This window comes from Oratosquilla oratoria, chromosome 3 (genome assembly GCF_046742065.1).
Source record: "Oratosquilla oratoria isolate Oo_2021 chromosome 3, ASM4674206v1, whole genome shotgun sequence".
NCBI classification, from domain to species: Eukaryota; Metazoa; Arthropoda; class Malacostraca; order Stomatopoda; family Squillidae; genus Oratosquilla; species Oratosquilla oratoria.
This window is the reverse complement of record NC_134779.1, coordinates 4,756,542-4,765,540: the sequence shown is the minus strand read 5'-3', so window position 1 is coordinate 4,765,540 and position 8,999 is coordinate 4,756,542. Positions and strand designations below refer to the sequence as shown.

Sequence of the window (8,999 nt, the reverse complement as noted above, 5' to 3'; positions counted from 1 at the left end):
GATATGCTGCAAGAGAGGGATGGGTGGACTGCATGTACCTGGACCTAGAGAAGGCATTTGATAAAGTACCTCACATTCGACTTATGTGGAAATAGGAGTATGTTGGAGGATTGAGAAGCAAATTATTAGAATGGATTAAAGGCTTTTTGAAGGAAAGATACATGAGGACAGTAGTAAAGGACAAAATGTCAAGCTGGAGAGCAGTAACAAGTGGAGTACCACAAGGTTCAGTGTTTGGACCAATAATGTTTCTTCTTTATGTTAATGACATGATGGAAGGAACAACAAGCTATGCCAACATGTTTGCCGATGATACAAAAATCATGATGATATGGTTTAACGTCACACACTCCCCCCTATCAGGAGGCTAGGACGGTGCCTCTCACAGAGGGCTTTGTAGCGTGGAATGTAATAAAACATGCCCTTGGTTCAACTTCGCTGGTGGCAGGATTCAGACCACCCTCACCTCGATCTTCGCCGCAAGTAACGACGCCTTAACCCACTCAGCCAGCGAGCAAATGAAAAATGAGGAGGACAGTAGAATATTGCAAAAAGATCAAGATACTATTTTTGCATGGAACCAAGATGGATTCACTGGGCTCTTGAGCTGCTGTGAAGAGCTTGCACCAATGTACTACCTGGTTGGTCGCCCGAAGAGCTATGCAACCAATTGCATCCAGAGCCTCTTGGATTGTGAGTGCTTCCCAAATGCGGTGAACCTAGAGTCCAATGAGCATTGTAGAACTGGCATGTAATGGAGGCGGATGTGCAAGACGGCTTCTGCTGGCAAAAAGCCGTTAAGCCCCAACCAGTATTCCATAGAGTGCCTCAGGACCAGATTGCTGTAGTGGACATCTGTATATCACACTTGTCAGGGGCTGAGGACCAAGGGGCTGAAGGGTGGTGACTGGGTCTTGTCGCTACTTGGTGCTGTAAGCCTGTGATGGCCTCAGTATGTGCCAGGATTAACTGATGAACTTGCTCCAGGGCTGTGGACACCTGAGGAGACCAATGGCTTGACCATGGGGTTTGGGTAGGTAGATAGACGAGGATGACATCCAGCCATGGTGAATGTGTAGGTCCATTCACTGGTTGACTGTACCATGTAACGGGCAAGTGATACATGGCCAAGTGCTTGCTGACTTTATTTGTGTCTGGTGCCAACTGCTAAGTATCACAAGGTGAACTGGCCAGGCATGCTGTCTGCCTGACTACCCAACATATCCTACAAGAACCAATTAACAAAGCATTGGGCAACTCAACTTTATTTAGGTGTGTGTATGTATAATTCACTTCTACATCCAATTCTTACTATATACAACCTCAAATATTTAAAACCCTCCATTTCCTCAAGCCTCAAATCTTTCTCATTCACATACATCCTGCCACCCTCATCATTTGTATCTTTCATCTCTCACACACCTTTCCAGACTCAGTTACCAACTGCTTTAGTCCCTCGTCAGCTCCAAACTTCTGCTTAGCACTTTAGTATTAACCTTCTTCAAATTCATACAGGTGTTGAACAACCATGTAACATCATTTAACTCAAACATAACCTCACCTTTACATCAAACCAGTCACTCTTTCTATTCCCAATCCTGACACATGCCTTGTGACTCGTTTAAAATAATGATGTATAGAAAGTAAAGTGTTTTCATTGGAATTTTTTGCAGCAAGGTATAGCAGGGAATCAGACCACTCGTCAATCATCAACATGGAAGAATGTTTGGAAAAAATTAAGAACACTGCTTCCTTTCCTGTGGCCCAGAAAGAATTGCCTTCTACAGCTATGTGTGGTCCTGTGTTTTGTCCTCCTCCTCATAGCTCGGGTGGCTAACCTTTATGTTCCCATCTACTATAAGCTTATTGGTGAGTTAGTAATTTCTTTTTCTCTCTTTCTCTCCTTATCCAAAGAAAGTCTTTGAAGTTCTGTTGCCAAATGTATCCAGGGACTATTTCTTCACCATTTAATACTTTCCTTTTTCCACAGTTGACAGTCTTGGAGGGGATGGGAGAACTCCAGAATTTTGTTGGCAGTATGTCTTGGTATATGTTGCTCTAAAGTTCCTCCAAGGTGGAGGAACAGGAGGAATGGGTTTTCTGAACAACATGAGGTCTTTATTGTGGATATCAGTACAGCAGTTTACAAGCAGAGAGATACAGGTAAGCACTACATTTATATATATATATATATATTTATATATATATATATATATATATATATATATATATATATATATATATATATATATGTGTGTGTGTGTGTGTATTTTATGAATTCTCTCTGAATTATGATTTTTTTTTTTTAACAAGGAGGCTATAAACAAGCTTTATATTTTAATATAACTGAATGCTCTTTAATTCTGTTTTGTTATAATCCTTAGGTCCAGCTGTTCTCACACTTACACAGTTTATCTTTGCGCTGGCACTTGGGACGCAAAACTGGGGAAGTACTTCGTGTTATGGACAGAGGAACAAGTTCTATAAATAGTCTTCTCCAGTACATAATCTTCAGGTAAGATAGTGCATGTATAGTATGTTTTTTTTTCTTTCTGATTTTCATTCTGTTGTGTACTCTTTATTAGGTTGTGAAATTTTGTATTTTGCACTTTAAAAATGTTGAGTATTAGCTGTCTAAAATTTCTCTTGCAGTATTCTTCCCACCATTATTGACATTGTAGTGGCAATTGTATACTTCACTGCTGCTTTTAATTACTGGTTTGGTGTCATTGTCTTTATCACCATGGGAACTTATCTTGGTAAGAATATGATTTTTCTTTTTTCTTTTTTTCTTTTTTTTCTTCTTCTTCATCTTCCTTTGGGAGGTGAGGAACATGCATGTGTGATGTGATGGAAGGGTTGAGTGGGATTAAAAGCTCTTGTGTAGAACTGTGTGTCTATCATTTTCATGTACCATTTTATGGCACAAGTAGATTGAGAGAAGCAAGTAAATGAATTGTGGGACTAAAAAGTATAATGAGAAACAGGCATTTGAGAATGAATGCAAAGAGGAGTTTATATTTACCTACCTAGTTGTATTATACAAGAAGGGAGCTATGCTGGTGGTGACCCGTCTTTGTATCTTTCAGCATCAAGTTTTTTCTTAAAATCTTGAATAATATTTGCACACACTGTTTCTTTATCTAAGTTATTCCATATATCCAGCACTCTGTGTGGGAAGCTATTTTTTTCAGATCTCTTCTATAGTTATCCTTTTTGAATTTCTTTTCATGACCTCTTGTTTTTCCATTGTCATTTTTTAGTAAATCATTCCTGTCAAGGATTTCCATTCCTTTCATGATTCTAAATATAGTCAGTAGATCACCTCTTTCTGTTCTCTGCTCTAGTGTTGGTAGTTCCAATTTCGATAATCTTTGTATGTTAATTTGGAAAGAGCTGGTGCCAACTTAGTTGTTGCTCTCTGTATTCTTTCTAGTTTCCTTATATTCTTTTTAGTACTGGGTGTCCATAGTGTCGCTGCATATTCCAGCTTTGGTCGAATCAATGTAACTAATATTATTTTAATAATTTCTTCATCCAAGTAGTCAAATGCCACTTTCATTGACCTTAATAGGTTGTAGGTTTCACCGACTATTTTGTATGAAGGAATGATTGTGCTGACAGCACTGTATGGGGTAGAGACTTGGAATTTAAGAGAGGCAGAAAGGAAAAGTTTGAATGTATTTGAGATGAAATGTTTAAGAAATATGGTAGGGGTGACAAAGTTGGATAGAATGAGAATCAAGGCGAGGGGGAGAGATGACAGATAGGGGTGATGAAAGAGTACTGGGATGGTTTGGACACATGGAAAGAATGAGTGAAGAAAGAATAGTAAAAAAGGTGTAGAAGGCAGAGTTGGAGGGAGTGAACTTGAGGGAATGATTGAGGATGAGATGGATGGATGGGGTGAAAGGGCATTAAGCAGTAGGGGAATGTCTGTTGAGCAAGGAAGGGAGGAGGTAGGAGACAGGGGTGAGTGGGGAATGGCTGTGTATAGATGATACTGTGATGCAAGGAAGGGTGTGGGTGGGGAATAGGGGCTAGGTAGTGGTTATGTATGAATGATATTTTGATGCAGCCAGAAAGGATTTCTCACTGACCTCTCTTTTTCTTCTTGAGGGGAGAAAAGGGTGGGGGGGGGTGTCAGTTAAGTGAAGTGGACTTGTTGTGGATGTGCTGTGTCTTGCTGCATTGCTTCTGACTCAAGGCAGTGGGCAGGATACAGGGATGACCTGTCATCCATGAGGAGCTAAGATGAGAGGGAGGAAAAGGTAGTGGATAGAAGTGGAATGGGTGGAAATGGGTACAGTATATGGCTTTTGACTTGGCTACCTCCCTGGTAAGGGGGAAAAAGCCCTTGATATATAGATAGATTCTATGGGATGTACCAATCCATGGGAAAAACTATGAAGAGAACTGGTAAAAGTTAATTGTGGTGATTTATTTGTGCATGTGTGGGTGTTACGTATATTCTCACTCTCAGCTTCTGTTTGTATGTTTCTCTTTTTCATCTCTCCTTCCCTTCCTCCTAAAATGACCTATGCCGTCACCCACTTAGAATTATAGATAATTCAGATAGACAAAGCCCCCCCCCCCTTCCTCGCCATTAGAATAGTAAATGTAGGGGACAGTGTACATTACTTATTCAATTTTTGCCATAGGTCTTTCAATCAGGAGACCTATATTTTGAATAAGTTTTTAGTTTCAACACTGGTTCACCATTATTTAGTCTCTTTTTCTTCATTGTGGTATAATGGATTACCTAAATAAAAGGTGAAACATTAATGGAAATATGTCGGAATGAATATCATACCAGTGTGAAACATGTTTCAACAAACAAAAATTCTATTATAGCCATCACTATTGGTGTAACTGAATGGAGGACAAAGTATCGCCGGAGTATGAATTTAGCAGATAACGAACAGAGGGCTAAAGGAGTCGATTCACTTCTTAATTTTGAAACTGTAAAGTATTACGGGGCTGAAGAATACGAAGTCTCAAGATATAGAGATGCCGTTTTACTGTATCAGGCAAGTGTTTAACTATCTAGTTGTAGTTAATACATTTGAATTATCTGTATAGGAAACCAGACCAGTGCAGTGATATCAAAGACAATGCATGGTGGATATGGACTGCAGTACTGGTTATTCACTTGGAAATAATTTCAGTGGGGCCTCTCCTTAACGGACATTAATTAGCTGCGTTTGCGGTGTTTTTGCTGTGTTTACGGTGCTGTTGTTTAGTGCGTGCAATCACTATGCCACCCAAAAATCACTCCAAATCAATGGACTATTCACATCAATGGACACTGTTACCCCCCTTTTAGTCCGTTAATGAGAGGTAGTACTGTATTGTGAATGAAAAAGTGTAATATTCATACTTTTCTTGTATAAAAGCTTGTGCACAGTGACTGAATTTATACGTTAATTTTTAGGTTGAGGAGTGGAAGTCTAATGCCTCACTTTGCTTCCTGAACACACTGCAAAACATTGTTATCAATGGAGGTTTGTTGACTGGATCTATGCTGGCTGCATGGATGGTAGCAAGAAAGGAACATACTTTCACTGTTGGAGATTATGTGTTGTTTGCAACATACATCATGCAACTGTATACACCTCTCAACTGGTTTGGGACCTACTATCGCATGATTCAGCAAAACTTCATTGACATGGAAAATATGTTTGATCTCTTGGAAGAAACTCAGGAAGTCAGAGATTCGGTGAGAAAATAGACTTATTAGGATGTTTGTAAATAGTGTTTACTATTTTTCAATTTGCATTCTAGTTTTGTACAGTTATTAGTTATCTGTACTACATGTTATGTTTATATTTTTGTATTCGCAGCCTGATGCCCAGGAGCTAGCCTTACCACAAGGAAAGATCGAGTTCAGAGAAGTCTCCTTCCATTATGTTCCAGAAAAAGCTGTGTTGAAGAATGTTTCCTTTGTTGTTGAACCTGGAAAAACTATTGCTATTGTAAGTGACAATTCTTGAGAGGACCTTGTAATATTTCATGAATTTCCCATCTATAGATGACACTGCACATGTGGCTGATTCATAGGAGAGACTGAAGCAGTTGGTTACTGAGTTTGGAGAGATGTGTGAGGGGAAAAGGTTAAAAACGAATGTAGGCAAAAGTAAAGTGATATGTACAAGGAGTGATGATGGTGGTAAGTTGGGTGTGAGCATAAAGGGGTAGGACTTGAGAAGACAGAATTGTAAGTATTTGGGATTGCATGTGGCAATGAATAGAAGAGTGGAGGTGAAGTTGAAACTTAGAGTAGAGGAGGCAGGGAGATGTCTGGGTTGAATGATTTTTTTTTTTCTTTTTTAGAAATAGGTATTTGGAGTTCTGAATGTATTTAAGATGAAGTATTAAGACATAGTAGATGTTGCAAGAATGGATAAAGTGAGAGATGTTGAGGTGGGGGAGAGAGTAGAGGAGGCGGGAGAACTGTAATGTAGGGTTGACCAAAGATTGAAGAGGTGGTTTAAGTGATGAGGGAAGAAAAACCCTTCCTCTTTAAAAGTTTTGCATCTTGAAATTTGGAGCACCACAGCTTCTTGCATTGGATCTCAGCACTTGTAGATCTCTGAAGGAGCCTTGGATTGATGTCTACATTGTATCAGTATGGAACTGTTTCTGTGTCACCACATGAAAGTAGTAGAAGAGGAATTCTCACTGGTTGTCAGCTCTCCATGTGTTTAAAGGTGGAGGAAATGCAGCCCAAAGGGAATTCTTCTTGTCTCCTCTGTATTATTTCAAGGCAATGGACAAGGTGCAGGGATAACCCGTCATCCAGGAGGTGCTAAGATAAGAGGGAGGGTGTAGAGTGTATTCAGGGATGGAATGGGTGGGAATGATTTTATGCCTTTTCCTTTTTGGCTACCTCCCTTGTAAGGGGGAAAAAGCCTTGGTATATGTATGTATGTAGATAAGTGGGGAGGGTGAGTTTACCATGTAATGAAACAACACACAACCCAGGTGTAGCTTGAGTTCTTCATTTCTGATCCTCACAAGTATGCTACAACTCATGTAAGTGTTCTGTAATTATTATATTTAACAGGTTGGCCCATCTGGAAGTGGCAAAAGCACCATTGTACGGCTTCTTTTCCGATTTTATGATACCTGCAGCGGAAACATTCTGCTTGATGATGAAGACATAAAGAATTTTTCTCAGAAGTCAATGCGTCGAAGTATTGGTGTTGTACCTCAGGATACAGTTCTCTTTAATGAGACAATTATGTAAGTTTTTTTTATAGGATTTCTTTTGTATTTATATACTACTTGGGTTAGGAAAATGGCAGAGGCACAATATGTTTATTTTATTTTATTCATTTATTCTATATTTTTATCTTATTTTATGTTCTTTTTATTTTATTTCCCAGGTACAACATCAGGTATGGAAGAGTCACTGCACTAGACAGTGATGTGATTGATGCTGCCAGAAGAGCAGATATTCATGAAAAGATCCTTGCTTTTCCTGATAAGTATGAGACAAAGGTAATATGAATTTTCATTGAGGTTTGTCATGGATGTATTCTTTTCATTACATAGCATGATATGTGTACTCTCTTTTCTTTCTATATTTTTCTCTTACAAAGAATCTGTGTGGGGACCATACTACTGACACATATTCCAGTCTTGGACATATCAGGGTTTCAATGTGTTTTTTGATCATCTCTTCATTCATATAATGGAACAACACTTTAATCTTCTGCGTTAGTTTGTATGTCTCTCCCACAACCCTGCTGATATGTCTGTCAGGTGACAGGTTGTCTTTTATCAAGACTCCCAAGTCTTTCTCCTCACCCAATTCCAGTACTTTGCATTTTTTGGTATTGACGCAGCCCAAAGGGATCTCTCCCTGTCTTCTCTTTTTCTGCATAAGGGGACGGAGAGGGGGTCATTGATTAAATGAAGCAGCCTTGCTGTGGATGTACTATGTCTTGTTGCATTGCCTCTGACCCAGGGTAATGTGAAATGCAGGGATGACTTGTCATCCAGGAGAAGCCAAGAAAAGAGGCAGAGAGGGGTGGTGAATGGGAGTGCAGTAGGTGGGTATGAAATAGGTGGGGGTGGAGTTATGACTTTTGACTTTGGCTACCTCCTTTGTAAGGGGAAAAAAACACCTTGGTATATGTATGTATATAAGTCTAGGTGTGCATTTAGACCTTATGTTTGTGATATGTTGTTTAAATGATATGGATGTATCGTATGTCACGCCAAGAATCGTGTGTGTAGTATGAGAGTGTTGTTGATAGAGAGGCGTGGTATGTATTTGTCCTCCGCTGTCCAATTGGTGAGATGAGTGGCTGTAGATTTGGTTGGGGCAATTTTGAGTCTATTTGTAGGTGTTGAGTGTGTCAAGGTATCTGAATAGAATCACCAGTGACGGTGATGTCAATCAAATAATTCCGACAGTCGTCCTCTTTCTCGCAAGCCTTGGTTCGAGTCTGGGGACGACTGTCGGAATTATTTGGTGTCAAGGTATGTTTGTAGGATTTCTGCAGCATTGTCTGCATTATGGTGTGTGCATGTAATTGTTATGTTGTCTGCATTACAGTGTATGCATGTAATTGTTATATTGACGCAGCCCAAAGGGATTTCTCCCCGTCTCCTTTCCTGCATGAGGGAACAGAGAGGGGGGGTCGCCGAATTTATGAAGCGGCCTTGCTGTGGATGTTCTGTGTCTTGGGACACTGCTTCTGACCCAGGGCAGTGGACAGGATGCAGGGATGACCCGTCATCCAGGAGGTGCCAAGATAGGAGGGTGGAGGGGAGTGGAATATATGGGAAATTAAATGGATGGGAGTGATTTCTATGCCTTTTTCTTTTTGGTAAGGGGGAAAAAGCTTTTGGTATATGTATGTATATGTATGTCTGCATAAGAAGAGATTTTTATTTCTAAGATGAGGTGTTGGTATATTGTGTTTGTATAGTTTCAAGAGTGTGGGGGATAGAACTGAGCCTTGTGGTACTCCATTCTTTTGACTTGG

General features: G+C 39.8%; 1 protein-coding gene across 4 annotated transcripts in view; it reads left to right on the top strand.

Annotated features, from left to right (window-relative positions):
* The window catches only part of LOC143020184 (ATP-binding cassette sub-family B member 6-like), a 35,533-nt gene that overhangs the window by 21,620 nt on the left and 4,914 nt on the right, over positions 1–8,999 (top strand). For all 4 annotated transcript variants that reach the window (XM_076176361.1, XM_076176354.1, XM_076176368.1 and 1 more), the window contains exons 5-13: positions 1,674–1,869; positions 1,991–2,163; positions 2,385–2,515; positions 2,653–2,759; positions 4,855–5,030; positions 5,435–5,719; positions 5,844–5,975; positions 7,067–7,245; positions 7,389–7,503. In XM_076176361.1, coding sequence (XP_076032476.1) covers positions 1,674–1,869; positions 1,991–2,163; positions 2,385–2,515; positions 2,653–2,759; positions 4,855–5,030; positions 5,435–5,719; positions 5,844–5,975; positions 7,067–7,245; positions 7,389–7,503 — 1,494 coding nt within the window. The remainder of the gene's footprint in view (positions 1–1,673; positions 1,870–1,990; positions 2,164–2,384; positions 2,516–2,652; positions 2,760–4,854; positions 5,031–5,434; positions 5,720–5,843; positions 5,976–7,066; positions 7,246–7,388; positions 7,504–8,999) is intronic.